Genomic DNA, 25,107 nt, shown 5'->3' on the forward strand with positions numbered 1-25,107 from the left:
TCCGCGGTTGGGAGGTTAAGCCTAAGTTAATACTTCTCTTATCCAAAAGCCGAGGCTTCCACAACCATTTAAAAACTCACCAGTTTCTTTTTGTATGTTCTTTCTCTATCCTTGCTATGCATTTGTTTCCTCTTGTATCATAGTATAAATGGTAATAATTTACTTTACATGTATACAAAGAATGATAGGAAACGGTTATTTCAGTCAGTAGTTATTTCAATTGAATGATATTTCAATTAATCCTTATTTCAGTTAATCGTTATTTCAGTTAATATCTCATGAAATGGATTTTAAGATGTTATGTTTCAGAAGTTAGTTGAAGAATTACTTTCATTTCTACTTGAAATCAAATATTAGTTCCATTCTTTTTAGTTACATCTTTCTTGACATCCAGCCATATAGTTAACTTCTTTGGGTCGGTGTCCGAAAACCAATCGATCGCTACACCCGTAGGGTAGCTGAAAACTGTCAAACCCAGTCATCTTGATCCGTTACACCGTTCACAATCCAAATTGTTTCACATGTTTTACAATGTCTGACTAGATCAACCGTCCCATCGCCATTAAATTTTTGGCATTTTTTCCTTTGGTCATGCCATTGTTAATTTGTTTTGTATTTGTGGTACTTGTTGGTCACTCACGTTGTTCCACTGCGCACTCACATTGTTCTATGCACTTGCGTTGTTCTAAGCAACCGCATTGTTCTGTGTACCCGCGTTGGGCTGCACAACCATGCTACTTTGGACAACCGCATTACTCTATGGTGTGAAGAGGTCTTCTACAAGCGAATTCTCAACTTGTATCCATTCGTCAGGGGTATCGGAAACGAAGAGTTCACCCCACTGTAATGTCCCGTTTTGGATGACCTTTAAATCATTCTTTGTTTCCAATGAATAACTTCAAGTACTCGTTCTATACTCAGAGATATATGGAATTTGTGGTTTATACATATATTTATATATATTATATATATTATAATATATATAATAATAATTTTGTTATAAAATAATGATTTTTTTATATAAGATAAAATATAATTGAAATTAGGAGTCTATCCTAATAACTCATCGACTTGCACTCCTCCTTTACTTAAAGCTTTAGCCCCTTGAATATATTGGTAGTTCAATTTATAACTTAATTACCAATTTCCTCTACCTACAATCTTCCGTATTACTTTGCTTTGTTTCTCATTAATCTTATGTCAACAAATACTCCAAAGCTGATGACGTTCCACGGTTTTGGTTCAAGGGATAACGCATGAAGTCCAAGTTGGATGTTCATACCCTAATGCAAATGGAATGATGCTTCGGTTTTGATGTGTCTTTGTATATGGGTTTGCACGTCTTTAAATGTCTGATGCCTTCAATATACTCCTCGGCTTCCTCCGCCTACGACGTCCTTTGTTCCACGTATTGTGAATGATTTATTCCTACTATCCCCTCATCAATGTGGTTTCTGAATGTGTTTTCCTCCCATGGCTTTTATGCCCTTCGATGGCTTTTATGCCCTTCGGTGAATGTGATTTGAAGATGTGCCATTCGTTGTAGTCCTTTTTTCATAAATACTGTTGTGATGTGTCTTATAAATGGATAGTCGTGCCCCTATGCGTAATGGAAAGTTTATCGATTTGTTTAGTATTTTGCTTATTGTCTTTATATACGTTGATTTGGTATGTATTATGTATGTTAAGTTTATATTTAAATATTTATAATGTCAATGCCATTGGTTAGGCATATATATATATATATATATATATATATATATATATATAAATTAATGTATTTTTACAAAATAATTATTATTTATTAATATATATTACTAATAATCATTATTATTAGGAATAATATATTTATAATATTATGATGGGTATAAATAATTACGTAGAATGAATGGACTATAGATATTTATCTATATAGTCGTTAATAATGTTCCTTGTGAGAATAATCGATATATATTTTATTCATATATTATATAATTTTATTCAGATATAATTTGTAGGATCCCCTTTTAGGAGGGGTCATGACACCCACGCTCGTGCTCCTTCAACACCTCAAGCCGTGCAGGTTCCTTCCCTTCTGTTCAGATTCTCTACACTTGGTGTATACAAGTTTAGGGAACTCCTCCTTTGTCTCTTCTACCAAATTCAATCTCTGTAACATTTTCTTCAAACAAGTCCTCGGCACTCCTCGGTCTGCTAGGTGAATGCACTCCCTTGATCCATGCTCTTTCACCACTTTGGTGGCCGTCAGTGAGCTGCTGAAACTTCTGCCTTCGCTCCGCCTGTTGTGTGAGGATTAATGCTTCTCGTGATGTGTGTATCTCATCCTTGTCTTTTATTTTATTCCTATCCTTATTAAGAAAATTCGGCATTAATCTTCATAACACCTCTTTTGTACCAGGTTCGACTGGCAATGGCGCCAAATGTTTACCGTACAAGGTAAACGGATACTTATCGCATTAATAGAGTAGAATGTAACACCGAACAAAGACTTTACTCATATAAGCAGATATGCAATTCCAATTACAATGATGATTCATAAATCCATTCGGATGATGTATATATACTTCCCAAAGGGGTGACTCAACCGTTATGCAACCTTTCGGATACTAACTCAACCCGTCAACTATAATATAGTTTTTACTGACAACATCATCCCCCCCAAAAGAAAAGTCATCTCTGGACAATAAAATAGATACAACTTAAATTACTAAGTACATCAAGACTCAAAATAAACTAAGAAGTAGAGGGTTGTGTCCCTGGTACAGCTGGTGTGGTAGACCTCCTCTGTGCCTGGAACTCATGTATTTGATGCATCCGAGCATCCAAATTCAGTTTGGCCTGCATCTGGAGTTCTAGTGCCCTCTTCATCATGTTGGCTATCTTTTGGAGCTCCACTTCCTTTGTATCTGACTCTTTCTTCGCATCCCCCAACTGAGATACAATTGCTGGTTATCGTTTGTTTATTGTTTGAAGACAACAGAGCTTACAGTTTTCAAGGTTCACAGTAGAGAGAATCGTGGAGACTTTTGACATTTGACAATTCCTTGGTTCATAGTTATTGGTCATAGCAGCCTTGAACGAACAAGGTGTTTTTGCGTGGAATGTTATGCATGAACAGTACGATGAAACTACTGTATGTGAAGTTAGAAAAGGACTTATGTTAATGACCTAAGTGTCTGCTATGGCTGAAAACACAGTGTAAGCAGTAATAGATATAAACTCTGTGCGAACAATGTTGATATTGGTGATACCCGTTTTGCTATCTATGGCTACTGTGTAAAGTAACCATCCGCAGTGAAAGGATTTGATTAAGTGTATCATGAAATGGATAGTAACTTTATACAGTTCAGTTTTGGTTTTCAAAATAATAATTTATGATATTCTTTTAGGCCTTGAATATCTAGTTATCCTGTTCAACTGAGACAGGTGTTACCAGATTTGGTTTGACCACCTGAATAAACCAACAGATGCTTGGAATCTCTGTTATTGCTACTTGTCGTTGGGAGTTTGGTTAAAGGTTAATCCAAGCATATTGGTCATACCTTGGTCATCGGGCTTTGTTTTGAGATAATATGTTTCTTCAAATGATTGGAATTGAAGGGTAGTATACACAATGAGGCTGAGAAAATTGTGGCCTTAGCCTTGGTTCCTTGATTTTGTTACAGCTGTATCAGGCTCAAATTAATACGTAGACTCCCATCATGGCACAAAGCATAGTATTGGTTGCATGATTATGATCATGAGGTATTTGCTGACTCTTATTTTATTCAAGAATCATCATGACATGAGAGGAAATTAACAGAAACTGTTCAAAAATAAGTAACAGTTCACATCCTGCCAAATCCATAAATAGTAGTATATTTGTGAAATTGGTCACTATCAGAAGCAAAAGAAGAACAAGTGCAGAGGTATCTGCAGAATTGGTACAGGAAGTTAAATATCTGGGTGATTTTTAATTTCTGCACAACAGAACATCCTCAATGCAGTATTTAGGAGAGAAGTACAGTATATGAGCGAGCATTATAGCTATTCTCTTGTCATTGTATGTAGGCTAGATGGCCTTTATGTGGATGTCTTAGACATGAAATTCCTAGATACATGGATACTTGTTGTATGAAAGAGCATTCAAGAAAATAGCTTGATGCAGGCTAAAGAATAAAGACACAACTTGCTGCCATGAGGTCAGGAGGTTGATATCAGATTTAAAGGGAGTCTGACAGTTCATCAGAAGCAACCTTGAATGAACAGGTCAAAAGCTTAATACCTGCTTAATGAGTTCTTCTCTGTGAGATAGAAGTTTGAAGTGAAAGCCCTTATTCCACACTCTGATATAGTTCATGGTGGATGTCATGTTTGTGACACCATGAAACACTACGTGAGACGATTTGTGATGATTTTCCTTGTACATGTGATATGAATATCCTTGTGATGTGAGGATTTCACAATGCTGACACTTTTACACTGTTACCTTCTTTGTGAGGTGACGATATCACAATGATGATTGAGAAATCCATTACAGTGGGTAGCGCATGCGGCGGTAGCCACAAACATGTCATAATGGTAGATATCATTAATAATAAATAGTTTCTATATCTATTTAATGGCTATCTATTTTAATCTATTGTAAATATTAGAATCTTATAATATAATTATTATATTAATAATTATATTAAATCATTATATATAATAAGATTATAATTATTATATTATATAATATATAATTATATAATTAATAACTATTATTATTATAATATAATATAATTATAATATATATACGAAAAAGTGGTGTCCCTTAGTGATGGGGCACCACCCACACATATTAAGGATAAGTCTTCCTCTTAAAAAAGGAATTGAATGAAATAGAATATTTAACACCCTTAAGCACAACTTAGATGAATGAAAAGATGATAGGTCTTGAAAAATGAGTCCTATTATTCAGTACCCATGTACAAGAAGTCCCTCCCACCCAAATTGAAGATGCCCCCCTCAATGGTCTCGTGTCAATGCTACAAATTGTCATGATTAAATTACGTGTTCTAAGCCACACTATTGAAGATGACAATCCAAAAATATCTTAGAAATTGTTATAGAACATAACCAAAAGACTCAAATATCTTCTTGTGATCAAAGAGACCTCCAAATATTGTATGAATGTATCCACACTGATGTCGAACAATGAGAATTGAGCATGTAGAGAATGAAAAAGATCAGAGTGTTCCCTCACAACAACGGAAGAAGAATCAACTATCTTAAAGAGAAAATGTATGCAATCAAAGTGTCTTATAAATTTGGAAAGAGGGTGTCCATAAACAAACAAAATATGTTTGATGAAAATTAGCCCTAATGAACTAAATCCAAAGGACGTAAATGATCTTGTAGCAAAGAATCATTGGAAGTTATCAATGAAGCAACTCTCAACTTTGAAGAAGCAATAGTAGATAGGGAATCAACAAACTAATCATTCTAGAAGGATGTGTCCATATAAGATTGGATAACAAAAGTTTCATTATCATCCACATGATCCTAGTCATTTAAGGAAAAATCACTTTCAAATGAACATCCAATATCTCCATACAACTTGTGGATGATGGTTCAAGTAGTGAATAGACACTCAGTGTACTCTATGACATGTAGGAAACCGTAAGCCATATTAGACCACAAACAACCGCATTATTGTTAAACCATGCATTTTTTTGTTCATAGTCACTTGGCTTAGGAACGAGTCCAAGGAGATAGGGTAGCAGATCTTGTTCAAGGCAGTGAATCTTAGTCCCTTGTTTCCAGGAAAAATAGTTCCATGATGTTAAGTTGCCAACATAAGGATGAAAATAATTATCAATAGAAATGATTAATCCCCAATTATTGGAACTTTACCTCTGTTGATAATTGCATAAAAGACATCGAGCAATACCCCTCTTTTGACTAATATCAGAAATCACCCCCCTCCAAATATTAGAATTTTGGCACTTTATAGTATAGTGTGATTACAAAGATTTTCCCAAATTATATATATGAACTAAAAATACTATTAACTCATTGTTTTCAAACATAACTATATATGTTTTCATTGTTTTGTAAATTCAATTATATAATTAGTCATAGTGATTTTAATATTACAGTTTTGAAATTTCATGCAGTTTATATATAATTTAAGAGCGTAGTTCTTATGGTTAGTTATGATGTTATTGTATGAAATTTGTTCATCCTCAAAAGTGAGGCCCATAAGGAAATCCCAGATGTTATATCTAAATATTATATTTTAGATAAATAATTATGTAATTACAGACAGTATTGAAAATTCACTGGATACATACATACGTACGTACGTACGTACGTACGTACATACATACCTACATACATACGTACATACAACAGCACCTACAGAAGAAATAATAGGTCTACGAACTGAAATACAGTGCCAAATATTGTCAAGGGAGATAGCAACACAAAATGAAATATTGTCAATCATTGCAGGAATAAGAATCAAGTTACAGTCTTAAAGAGACAAACATTACAGAGTTTGAATGAGGATTGATGGTGTTCTGCACCTGCATGCTCGCCCACGGCCATTGAGGCCTTGGGTGCATGTTGTTTTCTACTGCTGCATGTGTCTTATTTCTTCAGGATCGGTTTGTCTGTGGCGTGCTGTGCTCAGGGAGGGGTTCTTAAAGCTTTCGGGAGTGTGTTTGGATCAGTTTAAATTCTTGTTTTTTTGTTCCTTCTTGTTGGATCCGTCTTCTGTCTATGTGGAGAGACGTTTGCTGAGTCGCGGTGATTGGTGCTGGAGCTTATTGGTGTTCTTGTTGCAGGCCTGTCTTGGGCATTCCAATGTCCTCGTCTTGGGGTGAGACATCTAGGGAGTCGCCTAATATGGACTTTCGGGCTGCGGTTGGTTCAAAATCTCCGAACCATGGTATGAAGTCCTTCGATAATAACTTATTCTCTCTGGATTCAGAGGTTGGCGGTGCTGGTTTGCATGGTGGCTCGCAGATCATGAAGATTAATGGTTGTCTTGAGCGGTGCAAGGAGTGACCAAAATTGGTTATTCCGCCAGAGATGATTGCCAAGGATATAGAATACTATTCAAGTCACTCTTTATATTGCAAGTTTTTGGGGATCAGGGTCTCTTTGCATTTTTTGGAGACTTGGGCCCAGAGGACATGGGAGCCGGAGGGCGAAATGGCAATCATGCTATTGGAGAATAATTACTTCATGGTTACTTTCAATTGTGTGGCTGATCGCATTAGGGTCTTTGAGGGGGGCCCTTACTTTCATAATCAATTGGGACTGTTTATCAAACCTTGGCATGCAAGGTTTAACCCCTCTAAGGAGCTGCTGAATCGGGTTCCGATGTGGGTTCGTCTACCTATTAGGATAAACCACGGACAGAAATAAAAAAAACTACATGCAAATATAACCAATAACAGAAAAAATAATAGAACACACAGAAATGAACACAAGGCACCAAGATTTAACGTGGTTCACCCAATCCCTGGGCTACGTCCACCAAACAGCAAGTCCGATCTTATTACAATCCAATGATTACAACCTGATTACAATCCGTAATCCCTTACAGCTCAATACCGCCACAAGAACCAATTTCGCATCACAACATAATGAAAAATACCCAACCCTAAGCCCTTTTATACAAGTATTAAACCGCTTTAGGGTTATAACATGTCGGCCATATGTCGGCCATAATATGTTGGCTACCATGTCGGCCACTGCCCAAAAAATTTTTTGAACCCCACTATTTATGAAGTATGTACAGTACTTTTCTGATCAGTCACCACAATCTAACAATCTCCCACTTGGGGACTGATCAGGCTCCACACTAAACAACAATCTCCCACTTGGAGACTGATTCTATAGCAATACCACTACCACATGGGGCTCCCACTGGATCAAACCATCCTGGACGCTACTGTTCTTTTATTCATGTTCAGTCTAAAAGACCAACCGAAGCTGAAGAGGAGTTCAGCTTCTCCCTTGTTACAACCTTTGTCAACATATCTGCTGGATTGTCATTGGTATGTATCTTCTCCAGCTTTAACTGTCCATCCTCCAAAACTAACCGAATGAAATGGTACCGCAACTATATGTGTTTGGTCTTAGAATGCAGAGCTAAATTTTTAGCAAGATGAATGGCACTCTGACTATCTGTGAACAAATAATTATCCTTCTGAGGATGTCCCAATTCTTCCAAGAAGAACTGAAGCCATATCATCTCTTTGGCTGCCTCTGTAGCAGCAACATACTCTGCCTCTGTAGTGGAGAGAGCATTAATCTTTTGTAATCTAGAAACCCAGCTCACGGCTGCCCCACCAACAGTAAAGACATAACCTGTAGTACTCCGCCTGGTACCAATATCCCCAGCCAAATCTGAGTCAACATAGCCCTGTAAATCAGTAGTAGAGCCCCCAAAGTGTAAACACTTATTGGATGTTCCTCTCAAATATCTGAGAATCCACTTGACAGCATTCCAATGCTCAAATCCTGGATGACTCATATACCTGCTAACGACTCCCACTGCATGTGCAATATCTGGCCTAGTGCATACCATAGCATACATCAAACTTCCTACAGCTGAAGCATAGGGTACCTTGGACATCTTATCCTCCTCTTCCTGTGTCTTGGGACACATTTCCTTAGTCAATTTCAAATGACTGGGTAAAGGTGTGCTGACAGCTTTAGCATTCTCCATAGAGAAACGTTGCAACACCTTCTCAACATAATTAGCTTGAGATAGTGTCAATGTTCTGTTCTTCCTATCTCTGCAAATCTTCATACCAAGGATTTGTTTTGCTGCCCCCAAATCCTTCATAGCAAATGCATGTGCTAATTGGCATTTCAGCCCCTTAATATGATCCATGTTAGACCCAACTACAAGCATATCATCAACATATAAACATAAAATAATGTAGCTATCATCATCCAACCTCTTAAAATAAACACAGTAATCTGAATGACACCTATTATATCCATGCTCATGCATAAAACTGTCAAATTTCAGATACCATTGCCGAAGTGCTTGCTTCAAGCCATATAAACTTTTCTTCAATTTGCATACTAAGTTCTCCTTACCTTTGACCTCAAAACCCTGTGGCTGAGCCATATATATTTCTTCATCCAAATCACCATGAAGAAAGGTTGTTTTAACATCCATCTGCTCTAAATGTAAATCTTCAGTAGCCACAAGACTTAAAACAGTACGAATAGAAGTCATTTTAACAACAGGAGAAAATATCTCATCAAAATCAATTCCCTTTTTCTGTGCAAATCCTTTTACAACTAACCTGGCCTTAAATCTTTTCTTACCTCCTTCTTCTTCTTTCAACCTGTAAACCCATTTATTTTGTAAAGCCTTTTTACCTGCAGGCAACTTGCACAAATCCCATGTCTTATTTTTCAGCAAAGAGTCCATTTCATCTTTCATTGCAGACTCCCACTGAATCTTAGTATCCACCTGCACAGCTTCATCATAACTTTCAGGTTCAACAGCATCAGTAAGTAAAATAGAATACAAAGAGGGAGAAAACCTTTGTGGAGGTCTAATTTGCCTTGTTGACCGTCTAACATTTACTGGTGTGTGTGGTATTTGTTGTTGCAGTTGTTGCACATCATGAGGAATGGCTGGAACATCAGCTTTTGGAGTATCATCCAGCACTACATAATCATCTTCTTTCTTCTCATGTTGCTGCAACAGATCTTTGTACAACACTTTCTCATTGAATATGACATCCCGACTTCTAACAATTTTAAGATTTTCAAAATCCCAAAGCCTATAACCAAATTCATTAATGCCATATCCAACAAAGACACATTTCTTTGATTTAGCTTCTAGCTTGGTTCTATTTTCAGAGTCTATATGAGCAAAAGCTTCACAACTGAAGGTCTTGAAAAAAGAATAACTCACCTTCTTACCAGTCCATGCTTCCTTTGGAATACCACAGCCCAAAAGAGTAGAGGGACCTCTATTAATCAAATATACTGCAGTATTGACAGCCTCCGCCCACATGTGTAAGGGCAACCCAGCATGCAACCTCATGCTCCTTGCGCGCTCCATTATAGTCATGTTCATGCGTTCAGCCACTCCATTTTCCTGTGGAGTCCTTGGAACAGTTTTTTGTCTACGAATACCATTAGTGGAGCAATAATCTTCAAATTCATGACTGCAATACTCACCACCATTATCAGATCTGAAACATTTTAATTTCTTACCAGTCTCATTTTCAACCAAGCATTTCCATTTCTTAAAAGTTTGAAATACATCAGATTTCTGTCTAAGGAAATAAACCCATACTTTTCTAGTTGCATCATCAATAAATGTAACATAATAATGAGAGCCACCAAGGAAAGATACCTGAGCCGGTCCCCATACATCTGTATGCACAAGCTCTAATTTCTCTTTTTTGTTTTCCTTCCCTGTCTTTACAAAACTCACTCTCCTTTGTTTTCCATACACACAACTTTCACAGAAATCCATATTCACACATTTCAGACCTGGTAAAACTTTCCTTGAATGAAGTACTTTCATACCTTTCTCACTCATGTGCCCAAGCCTATTGTGCCACAGCGCTGTATCAAAATCTACAACAGCTATTTGTTCTCCCTGCTCAACTGCAGTAATTGTTCCTGAATATTCATTTTTCTCTGAAACAATCAAAGTAGAAGGAACAATATGACCTGTACAAAGATATAAGGTGCCTACTTTCACACCTTTTGCTACTACAAGGGAACCTTTTGAAACCTTCCAATTTTTATCATTAAAAGTAACTACACAACCCTCATCACCGAGTTGCCCTACTGAAATTAAATTTCTACTTAGTTTTGGAACATGTCTTACCTCATGTAGTAGCCAATGATTCCCATTCTGCAACTTAATCTTAATTTTTCCCTTTCCAACAATCTGACAGGGTTCATTATCCCCCAAATAAACAAGCCCAAAATCCCCTTGGACATAATCAATGAAATAACCTCTATGAGGTGTAGCATGAAATGAAGCACCAAAATCTAAAACTCATGAATCATCAACACTCTCTAAAGACAAAAGCAAAGCATCCTCTTCGGATTTGTTATTTACCACATTTGCCTCCTTGTCTCCATCTGATTTATCTCCTTCATTTTTCTTTCGATTCCAACAATCTTTCTTTTTGTGCCCTGGTTTCCCACAGTACCAGCAATCATTTGGTTCTCTCGATTGAGACCTCCTCCCCTTTGACTTTCCTCTTGATTTCCCACGATTTCCAGAGTTACTTCCTCTTTCAGTCGTTCTGCCCCTGCTTTGTGCATTTAAAGCACTTCTTGATGTAGATCCACCTGAGGATTTTCTACGAGTTTCCTCACTTAAAATAACACCGATCACATCATCATATTTTAGGGTACTAGATCCAGGAACAGAATTACTCACCGCCATTACCAAGCCATTCCAGCTTTCAGGCAAAGAACACAAAATCAAGAGAGCCCTAATTTCTTCATCAAAATTGATACCCACAGAAGATAATTGACTAGTAATAGTATTAAACTCATTTAAATGATCTGCAACAGATCCACCTTCTGCCATTTTCATATTAAATAAATGCTTCATGAGAAATACCTTGTTTGAAGCGGAGGGCTTTTTCATACAGTGTCGCTAGGGTTTTCATCAAATCTTCTGTCATCTTTGCTTTTGTAATATTAAATGCCACCGATGGTGCCAAGCATAACCGAATGCTTCCGAGTGCCTTTCTATCCAAAAGATCCCATTCAGCCTCTGACATAGTTCCCTGATTCTTGGCTTTTCCTTCCAACGGCTTCCATAAATCCTTCTGATATAGATAGTCTTCCATTTGCATCTTTCATAACTGGAAGTTCTGCCCATTAAACCTGTCAACCCTCAACTTACCCTCATCTGCCATCGCTCCCACTCAACCGTGAGACTCCCACTTAACCGTGAGACTTTCCTGCAGAGGATAACTAAAAGACAACCTCGCTTTGATACCACTTGTTAGGATAAACCACGGACAGAAATAAAAAAAACTACATGCAAATATAACCAATAACAGGAAAAATAATAGAACACACAGAAATGAACACAAGGCACCAAGATTTAACGTGGTTCACCCAATCCCTGGGCTACGTCCACCAAACAGTAAGTCCGATCTTATTACAATCCAGTGATTACAACCTGATTACAATCCGTAATCCCTTACAGCTCAATACCGCCGCAAGAACCAATTTCGCATCACAACATAATGAAAAATACCCAACCCTAAGCCCTTTTATACAAGTATTAAACCGCTTCAAGGTTATAACATGTCGGCCATATGTCGGCCATAATATGTCGGCTACCATGTCGGCCACTGCCCAAAACCCCACTATTTATGAAGTATGTACAGTACTTTCCTGATCAGTCACCACAATCTAACACTACCTTGGTTCCCGGTGGAATGTTGCCGAGAGGATGTTTTGCACTTGCTAGCTTCAATGTTAGGAAAACCAATTGGGTCTTCGTCTCAAACTTTGGGTAAAAAGGTAATGACCTTCGCCCACATTTGTGTTGAAATTGATCTCAGTAAGCCTTTGCCTGATGCTGTGGAAAAGTGTGCAAGATCTTACTCTTGGGTGCAACAATTGGATTATGAGACCCTCCCTTTCCGTTGTCACCTTTGTCATGAATACGAACATTTACAACGTAGATGCCCACGATTGAAGTCAGTGGAGTCTCAGCCTTCACATCCCCCTTGAAATCCCCCTAGGGCTGATAAGGGGAAGGGCCTTGATCCTGGGGAGGTGGTTGGTGCTAATGGTTTTATTCAGGTCAAGAATCATAACAAGAGCCGGGGTCAAAAGAGGCCCTTCAAGGAAAGACAGGAGGAGGATACCTTTAACAGGTTTGAGGTTCTGGATGATCTCAGCCAACAGGAAGTGAATCCAAGGTTGATGAGTTTGGACCAAGGGGTTGTGGGTTCAGTTCATGAGGGCCTTAACCCTGAAGCGTCTATTAATCCTCAGAATGTTGTTTCTTTGCACATGGAAATTGATCAGCAACTGGTGATCTCAAAGGTCTTGGTTCCTTCTAGTGATGCCTTGAAAGGTGGGGGGGGTTCTTCTCATCTAGGGTGGATTGTGGGGTTGGAAGTAGCCAAGAGTACCAAGCCTTCTCCTCAGCTAGGCCTTTTGCAAAAAGATCTTAAGAAAAGTGGGGTAGAAAAAGCTACTAAAGGTAGAAAGAAGGATTTGGAAAAGATTAAGCTGATTGGGGAAACTTTGGTGGAGTCAAGGTAAGTGAAGACTCTGGACTCCCATTTTTCAAGCCCCTTGAAATTATTGTTCTATCATGAAATGTTAGGGGCTTGAACAGTGGCCATCGACAAAAAGTGGTTCATGATTTGGTTAGAAATCAAGGTTCGGATGTTCTTTTTCTCCAGGAGAGTAAGTTATATGGTGGGGCTATGTTTGGTTTGGCTCCTAAGTTGTGGAGGAATGGGGATTGTCAGAGTATTGGTGCTCATGGATCTTCTGGGGGTGTAGCTTGCTTGTGGAACCCATGGAAGATCCGTCCTCTTTGGTGGTTATCTTCTAAGTTTGTTATGTCGATGATTGCTTCTAGTTTTGAGATGGGGGAGGTTTTACTCCTTTCCAATATTTATGCACCTATTAACATCCAGAGTAAACAATCATTGTGGTCCCACATTAGCTTTGTCCCCAGTTTGGCTCCTTTTCATCCTTGGATTCTGGCAGGAGACTTTAATGCTATATCTGAGTTGGCTGAAAAGTGTGGTGGTATTGCGAGGCTGGAGCACTCTACGTCACTCTTGCATGACAACATTGAGGCTCTAAATTTAGTGGATATTAAACCCAGTAATTGTAAATATACTTGGAACGATCGCAAGGTTGGTGAATGCTGGGTTGCTAAGAGATTGGATCGCTTCCTGGTTTCTTGTTACTGGGTTGGTGGTATGTGGTCTTCTTGTTCTGAAATCTTGGATTGGAGGGGATACGATCACTGGCCTTTCAAGCTTGCTATTGAGTCAACTCGGGTGCCTCGTGCTCCTTTAGATTCCAGCTCATGTGGTTGCAGGACCAGTCTCTGTATGACTATATGGCTGATTGGTGGAGGAATGGTAGACTTGCTTTTGGTATGGCAATGTATACCTTTACAAAATTACTTCAACATGTGAAATATCTCAAGCGTTGGAATAGTCAATGCTTTGGGAATGTCTTCCAAGCTAAGGCAATTGCTCAAGTGGAATTGAATGGTATTATGAGATTGATTAGGGAGGATGGGGTTACTGAAGAGATGCTTCACGAAGAGGCTTGAGCTTTGAAAACTCTTGAGGAGTGTGAGTTGCGGGAGGAATGTATTGGAAACAAAAGGCTCGAATAGAGTGGCTTCTAGAAGGAGACAAAAATACAGCTTTTTTCTTCAATTCAGTAAAAGCCAGGAGACACGGTAACTCTATCTCTACTTTGGTGAATAATAGAGGTGAGCAGATTTCATCCTTTCCTAAAATCTCAGTGGAGGCAATGCAGTGTTTTTCCTCTCTTTTTAGGGAAGACTCGCTTGGGGGATTGCCTGAGGAAGCCCAGGTTCTTTCTTGTATTCCTCCTCTCATTTCTAGGGATTTGAATGAGCAACTTATGAGTGAAATCACGCTTGAAGAGTTAGCAAGGACTGTTTTCCAGATGAAGGGGAAAGCTCTTGGGTCCTGATGGCTTCCTAGTTGAGTTTGTTCAAGAATTTTGGGAAATTGTCAAGATAAACCTACTAGCAGTTGTTTAGAAATCTTAGTGAAATAAGCGAATGCTAAAGACTTTAAATTCTACCTTTCTTGCTTTCATTCCTAAGTGTGATGGGGCTGATAGGTTAAGTCAATTTCATCCCATTTCTCTTTGCAACGTAATTTATAAAATTATATCCAAGCTAATTGCTGACAGGTTAAAAAAGGGGCTCAAAGAGTTGATTTCTAAGGAGCAGAGTGATTTTGTAGCGGGTAGGAAAATTCTAGATGGGATTGTTATTGCCACTGAGACCATTCACTCTATGGCGAGTCCCAAAGAAAAGGTGATGTTCATTAAGTTGGATATGGCTAAGGCTTATGATAGGGTCAGGTGGTCCTTCCTTTAGAAGGTTTTCAGTGCTTTTGGTTTTGGGGATGAATGGATTCAATGGGTTATGAGCTGCATTACTTCAATTTCCTTCTCTATGCTAATCAATGGGGATCACTCTGAGTTGTTTGGAGCTTCTCGAGGGCTTCGTCAAGGGGATCCCATATCTCCTTATTTGTTTCTTCTCCTTGCTGAAGGCCTGGGGCGGTTGCTTACAAGAAATGTGGAGGTTGGTCTCATCCAGGGTTGGCAGTGGGGTGGTAACTTGCCTCTGCAATCTCACCTACAGTTTGTGGACGACACTGCTTTGATGGGTATGGCTACAATGAGAGAAGCTGCTAATATCCGCAGGGTGTTGGATGTTTACCTGATTGCCTCGGGTCAGTTGATTAATGAAGATAAGCCTTCCATCTTCTTTTTTAATACCCCGGGCCCCATTCAGCAAAGAATTGCTCAGACTTTGAGATTTCAGATTGGGACTTTCCCTTTGACCTATCTTGGTATTCCCATCTCGGTTGGTAGACCTCCCAAGGAGTCGTGGCAGAATATTTTGGATAAGTTTCGAGTGAAAGTTAATCACTGGACTCATCAATGGTTGTCCTTTGTTGGCCGTGTTCAGCTTATCATGTCTATTGTGCAAGCATTGCCCATTTACAAATGCATGCTCCAAATTGCCCCGGTAAGCTTTGTTAAGGAGTTTGATGCAGTTACAAGACAATTTTTATGGGCTTGTTGTTTGGGGTCTTCCAAATGGAGTCTGGTTAGATGAAAGGTTGTCTGTAGCCCAAAGCAGTATGGTGGTCTTGGTTTACGGCAGTCGGCCTTGACTGGTGTGGCTCTGGCGGCGAAGTTGTATTGGTGATGGTGCACTGAGCAAGATAAGATTTGGGCTAGGATTCTTTCTGAAAAGTATTTCTCGGAGATCCCTCCGCATGACATCCCTTGATATCCCTTGGTGGGGAAAGGCTCTATGATTTGGGACACTCTCAAGAAAGGGGCTAATCTTATTAATGAGGGCTTATTTTGGATTTGTAGAATGGGGACTAGGGTCTATTTTTGGTTTGATTAATGGGATGGTTTTCCTCCCATAATCTCTCAGTTTCCCAATTTATTGAATCTTTGCCAACGATTTCTTGAGACTGGTTGGTCTCGGGTGAGTGAATTTAAATCCTTCTCTTCTAGGGGAATGTTGGAGGTGGCAAGTTGGAAGTCTCATGAGGCTTGGCCGAATGTTGGTTCGCAAGATGACTGTGTTGAGCTGCAAGGTACCCTTTTCCATAGGTGGCGTAGTTCCCTCTGTGATGAAGATGTGTTGGCATGGTCTCCTAATCCTAAAGGAGTTTATACTGTTGCTTCTGGATATCAAGTGTTACTATCCCGTAGGATGGTTGGGGAGGAAGTGCAGTGGTGGAAGAGGGTATGGAACAAGTTCTCCTGGCCCAAGTGTAACTGCTTTGTCTAGATGTTGGCGTGGAATAAGTGTTTGACCTGGGATAATATTCGGAAGAGAGGTTTCCATAGCCCTTCTGTTTGTGTTTTGTGTGGAGTTGCGGAGGACTCTACTCACTTGTTTTTCCGGTGTCCTTTCCCTCTATAGCTTTGGCATTTTTGGTGGGGTGTTTGGCAAAGCCCTTGTGTTCATGCTTCCTCTTTGATTGATTTTTGGAATGGTTTGGGTAGGCCTCCCTCCTTGGCCTCCTTCTTGCAAGATGTGTGGTTTGTGGGGCCTATCTTCATGCTGTGGCAGATTTGGTTAGAACGGAATAGGCGCATCTTTCGTGGAGAGAAGAAGTGTGTGCAACAAGTTTCGCAAAGAATTTTGGGCATGATTCAGGAGACTATGGAGGCTAAGTGTGATGTAATTTTTCCCTTGGAAAGAAAGGACACTGAGGTGGTGGAGAGATTGGGGATTCATGGGTTATCCATGACTTCTGCGTGTGTCAGGAGAGGTCAAAAGGTGAAGCAAAAAATTCAAAGGGCTGGCAGGTGGCAGCTCCCTCCTAATGAGATTCTGAAGATTAACATTGATGGATCTTCAAGGGGCAATCCTAGGCCTACTGGTATTGGGGGGATTGGTAGGGGTTGTGCGGGTTCGATAATCCTTTTCTTTTCAATCCATGAGGGGATGTAGACTATCAACATTATGGAAGGGATGGCTATTCTCTATGCTTTGGAGAGGGCTCATGCTTTGGGGTGGAGAAAGATTATATGTGAATCTGACTCCTAGGTTTTGATCAATTTGCTTAGGGAGCGGAAAGTGGTGTGTGTCAGTTGGCAGTTGGCTATGATTGTGCAACAAATTTTGCAAGTTAGTTCATTGTTGGAAATGGTGTCCTTTGTTAATATTCCGAGGGAGTGGAATCGGGCTGTTGATTGCTTGGCGAAATGGGCTTCTGAACATTTAATTGGCTGGAGAATTGAGGAGTGGGAGTTGGTCCCTTAGGTTCTTTGCCAAGATTTGGAGAGAATTCTTGCTGAAGATAGAGATGGAAATAGAGTTGGATGATTCTTTTCTTATGTAATTGATGGTTTCTAGGACTTCAGTCCTTTTCTTTCTTTGTAATGGTCCTTTCTGATTTTCAATAAAGTTTTTACCCCTTTTTTAAAAAAAAAAAGGGGAACAAACATTACTGCTGAAATAGATGCAGAAAGGACAACCCGAACAGCTGGGTGCCTTGTTGAAGCTTTTTCTTCCTGCTGCCTTTGTTCACAATGCAATCAGGCAGACTTTGTGCAAAAGCTGTAAAGAATTATTCTTGGGGTATGCACTAGGCACAGCATGTATCTTACAAAGGTTTTTTTCCAAGAGCGTTTTATCTGTTTTTGTCTAAATTTCTGATTCAGATGTGGATTAAGTAAGCAGATGCGGGATACGGGATGCAGGAAAAAAAAAAATTTGGATGCGGATGCAGGACGATGAGTGTATATGTATGTGTGTGTGTATATATATATATATGCAAGAGCATTTTATCTGTTTTCGCCTAAGTTGCTGATTTAGATGCGGATTAAGTTAGCAGATGCAGGATGTGGGAAAAAAAAAAATTGGATGCAGATGTGGAAGAATGTGTGTGTGTATATATATATATATGCAATGAAATGCAGGAAATATACAAAAACAAATCATTTGATAGTATGACTATGATACTTTACCAGTTCACCCTTTATCAAAATTCAAGATATTTAAATTCATATCAATATGACTTGTGAATGCACCAACATTCACCTTTAGGGTCATTTTAGGGTTTCCTTGCCAAAAAAAGCTTTAAATCAACACTTTAAAGCATATGTAAATTTAAAAATTTAAGTTGTTTGACACCTGATGTGACCGGAAGCCCTGTGTAGGCTTCTTGAAGCCATCCACAGGCTTCTGGATGCGGATGGAAGCCAATCTCCACAGGGCTTCTGGATGCATCAGGCATCCACACACACCAGCTTCCGCATCCAGAGTGGGCCAAGATGAATCAGTATCTGAGGTTTTCGCATATGAACATTGGGCAGTTGTAGAACATTTTGCCATTCTGAAACTCGCAACATTTCAGCATTCCAAAATCCACAACAGATATGGAAAAAACATACACCTCAAGTGCCTTTAAAATACATTTTTCTTGGGCTTGGATTCCTTCCTTGCACTCCCAAGGTTCATACCAAGCATGCCCACTGGCTCAGGTACAAACCCTGGGCATACCCAGGAAAGACCAGGGCAATGAACAGTAATTGGACCCAGTTCGTATGTGTACGGCCCCCAAACCAGGTGCACCCAGTAACATAGGGTTTCACATTATATTTCTCATGACGATGACCTTTGAGACCTATATATGTAAAGACTATTCATACTTTTTATCAACAAGTTTTGTGTGATCATTTTTTCTCTACAATGTATCTTTTGAGTGATTCTGCAGTTACTGATGCATGCATGAGTGTGATCTTTGCAATAGATTCAATCCATCTGCTCAGTTAAGACAGTTTAGGCCTTGAACGGAAATACACTCTATATCATTCATCAAGCATACAAACATGTCAACATTTCCACATAAATCAATCATCAAAATCTTACTCAGTTTGAAAATTGTTTGCTTAGTCTGCATATCATTTAAACAATGTATGATGAATAAAGAATACAATAAAGAGAAGAACTAGTTTAAAAGTTGAAAAACAGAACATCCACGAGTTACATCAACTACCTTCCAGAGTCATTAAGTGCTACATTTGGTTGATAATATGTTTACAAACAATTGATATTTTGTATGCTGAACCAGGAGAAATTGAGGAACAAGCACACATAAGCAGTAACCTCATTCTAAATGATACACTGTGCAAGTCCACGTTTGCTGATAACTTACTTGAACTCAACTTCTGGTTTATTATGCCTTTCAACTTCTTGGCAAGGAAAGTTCTGCAACGTGTAGATTCAATTCATAAAATTGGTCAAAAGTTCCAGACTAAAGAAATCTAGCAACAATAAATAGAGAGAGAAATAACTGCTTAAAAACCTAGAAAGTGTGATGATATGCATTGAACAGTTCCAAATACAATCTTACTGAAAACATTCACAGTATGAAATTTGTCGAAAACCATGTAAGAAAAATTAAACACACTAAATGAGAGGAATATTAATTTTATATTGCATATCAATCCCAACTAATCTGCTCATATAAGCATCAACATGAGACCAATACAAGCTCATTACAAGAAAACAAACCAAGAAAACATCAATGGAAGACCAAGAGTAACTACTTGAAAATTCATTTTATTTAAAAGCCAATTATGGAAGACCGAGAGTCACAGCTTCGAATTCCACTTTAGACAACCATGTGGGGATTTGAACTTGGGCCTCTGCAACAAAAACCTAACATTTTTCCCTATTAAGCTCAACCCCTTGGACCAAATGGAATAACTGATACAACACAAATAACATCAATATCTAAGTTTTCAGTTAATATTTGAAGAACTTCCATATGATTCATTACCTTATCACATATTGTTCTGCCTAACCTGAGCCAAAATTGAAGCGTCATTATATGGAACAGTTATTTCATAGACACAGACTGCCTCTTCACATATCAAGCACCATTCAGCTCCTAGTGAGAAAACTAAATGGCCATAATCATAAAACTCGAAAAGGATCAAAATATCTTAATAAATCATTTTCCATTAGAGGAAAGTGCAGATTAAGAGTGACTCAATTCCAATCTAATATCAGAATACTTCATAAAACATTTTTGTCAATTCCAAAGTTTCATGCAGTGAACCTTCTCATAAGATGTAAAAGGTAACTAATTCAAGGCACTAACATCTCAGATTTACCTGTGAGACCTCAAATTGCACACCAATAATACTGAAGCCTCAAATGCATCTCAGCGATACTGATGAAAAAGATGATACTACTGTGTGCTCCACTGCTGCTTTGAGCCTTCTTAAAAGAATCAGAGATTGATAAAAAGATTTTGGTAAAAGTGTGCAAGAAGTGCTGCATTACGGCTTTGGGCCTTCTCGAAGAAATCAGAGATTGGTAAAAAGCTTCAGGTAAAACTGTGTGAGCAGCGATACTGGTAATGGAGATGACACTACAGCACATATCCACTATTGCCTTGGGCCTTCATGAAGAAATCTGAGATCGATAAACTGCTTTGGGTAAAATTGCAGAATAAACTTGCACAATTTTGCTAACACTGTTCCCATGGACTCTGAACATCTCATGCTTATAATCAGAGATTAAGTTCAAACTTTATAATGTCATTCTACATTAGACTACAAAAAAATTGTTACTGGTTGTCTGGGAATTGACATTGCAAAGAAAATTTAGAGGTCATTCTTGCCAATATCACATGAAATCAATGACTAGGTAGGCAGTCGGTAAGAACCTTAAAAATAGAAATTCTGTTTCCTTGTCTTTGAGTTTCCATTGATCAGTTCAGATAATGATATTTTATTTCTATGACTAACTGTACAATGTACTAATTGTCATACAATGTACAATGTACTAATTGTCATACAATGTACAATGTACAATATACAATGTACAATGTACAAGGTACTAACTGTACAATGTACTAATTGTCATACAATGTACAATTAGTTCACATTGTTCAGATAGGTTGTACAATGTGAATTAACATACTCAATCAGTCACATAGTATAGAAGTTTAGAAGTTCTTAGTCTGCATTAGATTGATGACTAGTCTAGCAGTATTATGATTGAGTGACAGCACCTATCTCATCTTAAGTGGCAGGTAAAGACTTTTTTCTGATTAAGTTGAGGCCAAAATGATGCATTAGTAGTTCCAGCAACAACTAAAAAATCACAATAACAAACTATAATAAGATCATTATTAAAACAGTGCTTCTTCAGAAATAAAGGGCCTAATCACAAAATGACTAAATTATAAAACATATGTCACCTGCAAACACATAGCAGCTGCCAGTGTATTTCGTATGCATGTCAAGTAAGGCCTCAACGTATTTGCCTGCAGTATATAAGACACAGCAAAACACTCTGAATACGATTCCTTTCAAAACCCAGTATTTTAATACAGTTAAAGGATGACTCCGGTGTAATCTAACAAAGAACAATTTCACAAACTGACTTTCAGACAAAATCAGGGATAGATAATAATGCTGAATTCCTATTCTCTTGTTATACCACAAGCAATTCACAAGCCTTTGCAGCTGTAATTAGCAAAATTATTAATTGTTAGAATTTGAAAATATGGTTTCAAAGTGTCGATTGTTTTGCATTTATAACAGGAAAAAATCCTTATGCTGTTAGAAATATGTTGTTTTCCTCGAACTTTCTGCTGTATTGTTGTAAAATAATTGCAAAATAAAATAATGTGATCCATAACTCAAAAGGACACCTCATGATCATAGAGGTTCTGTTGTATTAAAATACAAATAATGTTATAGAGCATTAAAATCCAAGTAGGTGATGGTGTTGAGTATTGAAATGCATGAGGTTATGGAAAATTAACATTAAGGAATCCTATAAATATAAAACATGTGACTTTATTGTGTTATGGAAAATGGGTTGAAGTTGTAAATCATTGAAAATGTGATATAGTCATATTAATATGTTTAAGTGAGGTTGTGTAGCATTTCAGATAAACATGTTGATTAATGTATACTGAGGTGTGTAAAGTTTGTGCAAATTCTGCTATAAATCGAACTGATGTAATGCTTTTAATATTGCTGAAGATGGTCTTTACCAATACTGGACGGTATATTAAGTCTTCTTCTTGTGATGTACAGTTCTGCAATAATATGTTTATATCTGCTATAAGTCGTATGAGGCAATGAATGCTAAAGGAGCAGACTTAGTTTCAATGTGTGTCATTTATCCACAATCACACCCTATATAAATATAGCAACTAAAGGGCATGTCCTTTGAAAGGACATGTCCCTCTCTAGTCGGCCTTAATTGCTTTCCTTGAAATCGGCGTCCAATGGAGAAAACATTTAGTTAATGTTAAACTAACTAATTTGATCAAGTTTAGACTTTAACAACAATGCCTCAAGGAGACACCGATCACAACTAGGCTAAAGACAATTATATATAGACCTTTATTAATAAGGGATTTCATGCATGAACAGATCTGTATGATCTGCTAGAATCGGACCAGTACGATTTCAGAGTTATGGAATTAACAAGGTGAAGCATTCAGATATGGGAGGTTGACGCTACAGAGAATTTAAAATGGAGTATTGTTGTGACCTTTTCACACCATCCCCTCATTGCAAATGGGAGCCTCTCTTTTCGCTCGTAGTTGTTAGGTTTCAGCAGTTGAAGTGACAGTTCAGAGCTGAAAAAGTTGAGTAGTTGAGTAATCAAATTATCAGGTTGTGAATATAAATTGCAATGTTCAGATTAAGATTCTTCTGGGTCAAGTTGCAATGGGTTGAAATAAAATCGTAAGTGTATTAACATTTTAGCTAGTCGAATAGTCCAAAATATATTATAAAGGCATATTTTATGCCCAGGGGCTTTAAAATCCTTATAAAAATTGATGTTCCATTAATAAACTGTGAGAATCCTAATAAAAATCAATTTTTCCTCATAATAATGTATAAAATCCGGATGGAAATAGAATCCTTCCCACTTAAAATGCATAAAATCTAAATGGAAATATATTTCCACTTGAAAAATTACAAAAATCCAGATGGAGGTAGAATTTCCCCACCTGAAGAGATATTTATGATGAAAAAATTAAGTGTTGGACCAATTTGTCCAGATGAGGGTCAAATTTCCCCTTCTAGATATCAAGAACAAGGAGCAAAGTTAAAGTCCTGATGCAAATCGATTTCCCTTGGGGATCTATGCTTAGAAAAATTTAAGACAACTACTTTTGTCCGGATGGAGATGGTTTTTCCCTCTCCAATACTCAGAACATTTTTTTTGAGCTTCAAAGTTAGGAAAGTCCATATGAACATAGAATTGCCCCAAGTACATATGGAGGTCAGTTTTCCCCAATAAGACTATTAAGCATGGATGAAAAATGTTAAGTATGAAAATTATTACTATCCCTATATGGATAAATAAAATGGAACAAGTTGGAGTCCACATGGGGGATCGAATTTCCCCTTTGTGGGTAAATCAAGGCAAAATATTAAAAGTATTAAACTGTTATAATCCTTATAGGGATCAAATTTCCCTTGTGGATAAGGAATTAAATTGAAATGTAATTGGGATGAAGATCAAATCTCCCCTTTGGAAATGGTCATTAACAAAACCTTTAAAAAATGGAATAGATTGTATTGACAATACAAATGCTTAAATAGAGTATTACAAACACTAAAAATGGTGTGAACTAAAAAGCAAGGTTGTCTAAATAAAGACAGTCTAAATATAGACCAAATTAAGAAAAATAAAATAAGCCTAAACAACCATTAATTAAAGTTCTAGAATAAAAAATTAAATATAGCAAGAACCTAAGATACTAAAAATATTATAATACCCTCCCTTAATGATCATTCTATCAACTACCCTACAAAAGATTGTACATGTCTTGTAGTCATAAATTCTTCAGAACATTCTACTGCTGCTATGACCATCCCTACATCCACAAAATGTCAATGACCAAAAGTAGTCAAAAACTATCCAAAAAAATAATAGAGAAGGTTGTCCCCTTCTTCAGAATGGTCTGCAACAAGAGACAAGAGTCTGCCATTGAGATGAGTCAGTCACCAACCCTCTTAGAATCTAAAATACTTCTGAGCAGAATCATCACCAAATGTCCAACTTGATGTTGGATAACATAACAGTCCTTCACTGTAAATAAAGACAAACATTGAGAACAATGACCACAGTTTTGAGGAAAAATCAGCAAACCATCCAAACTATTGCAGATGAGCAGGATGCCCCAAAACCCACTACAAGATACCATGATTTGAAGTGAACAAACCATCGGCTATTTGAAAAAAGGGTAAAAATCTAAAAACAAAAACCCCTGCCGTTGAATCCCACATGAACTTCACAAATTACAAAAATCAGAAGCAAATTTTGAGGAGAAAAATCAAACAAAACCAAACACAACTTTTGAGGTGAAAAAATAATCAAAACTTAACAAACCTGGATCAGAGAACACAAAACTGATATTTTTGAGGAAAATTTATTAAAACCCTCCCATAAGGGAGTATACCCAAACCAGCTCTTGCTCTACTACCATGAAACTTCAAAAAAATGGAATAGGTTGTATTAACAATGCACGCACTTAAATAGAGTTTTACAAACACTAAAAATAGCATGAACTAAAAAGCAAGGTTGTCTAAATAAAGACAACATCTAAAAATTACAACAAATTGAAAAACCTAAAATAAGCCTAAATGACCATTAACTAAAATTCTAGAATAATGAGCTGAATACAAAAAGAACCTAGGATACTAAGATTATTCTAATAATTGATTTGACTTAAAAAATAAAACAACTTGGCTATAATCCTTCTAGAAGTTGAATTTCCCTAATGGTATAAAGTGAAAATTAATTAAATAAAAAGAAAATAAATTAAATACAAGTTTCAATGTGGG

The 25,107-nt window shown here is 37.7% G+C and overlaps 1 protein-coding gene across 2 annotated transcripts in view; it reads right to left on the reverse strand.

Moving 5' to 3' along the window:
• The window catches only part of ARPC4 (binding protein), a 170,584-nt gene that overhangs the window by 127,785 nt on the left and 17,692 nt on the right, over nt 1–25,107 (reverse strand). For both annotated transcript variants that reach the window (XM_089804919.1, XM_089804918.1), the window contains exons 2-3: nt 21,489–21,554; nt 19,431–19,483 (exon numbers count right to left, since the gene is read on the reverse strand). In XM_089804919.1, the coding sequence (XP_089661045.1) occupies nt 19,431–19,483; nt 21,489–21,554 (119 nt within the window). The remainder of the gene's footprint in view (nt 1–19,430; nt 19,484–21,488; nt 21,555–25,107) is intronic.

This window comes from Cupressus sempervirens, chromosome 10, assembly GCF_028749045.1.
Source record: "Cupressus sempervirens isolate cs-2001-9-10 chromosome 10, ASM2874904v1, whole genome shotgun sequence".
In the NCBI taxonomy this organism is placed as follows: Eukaryota; Viridiplantae; Streptophyta; class Pinopsida; order Cupressales; family Cupressaceae; genus Cupressus; species Cupressus sempervirens.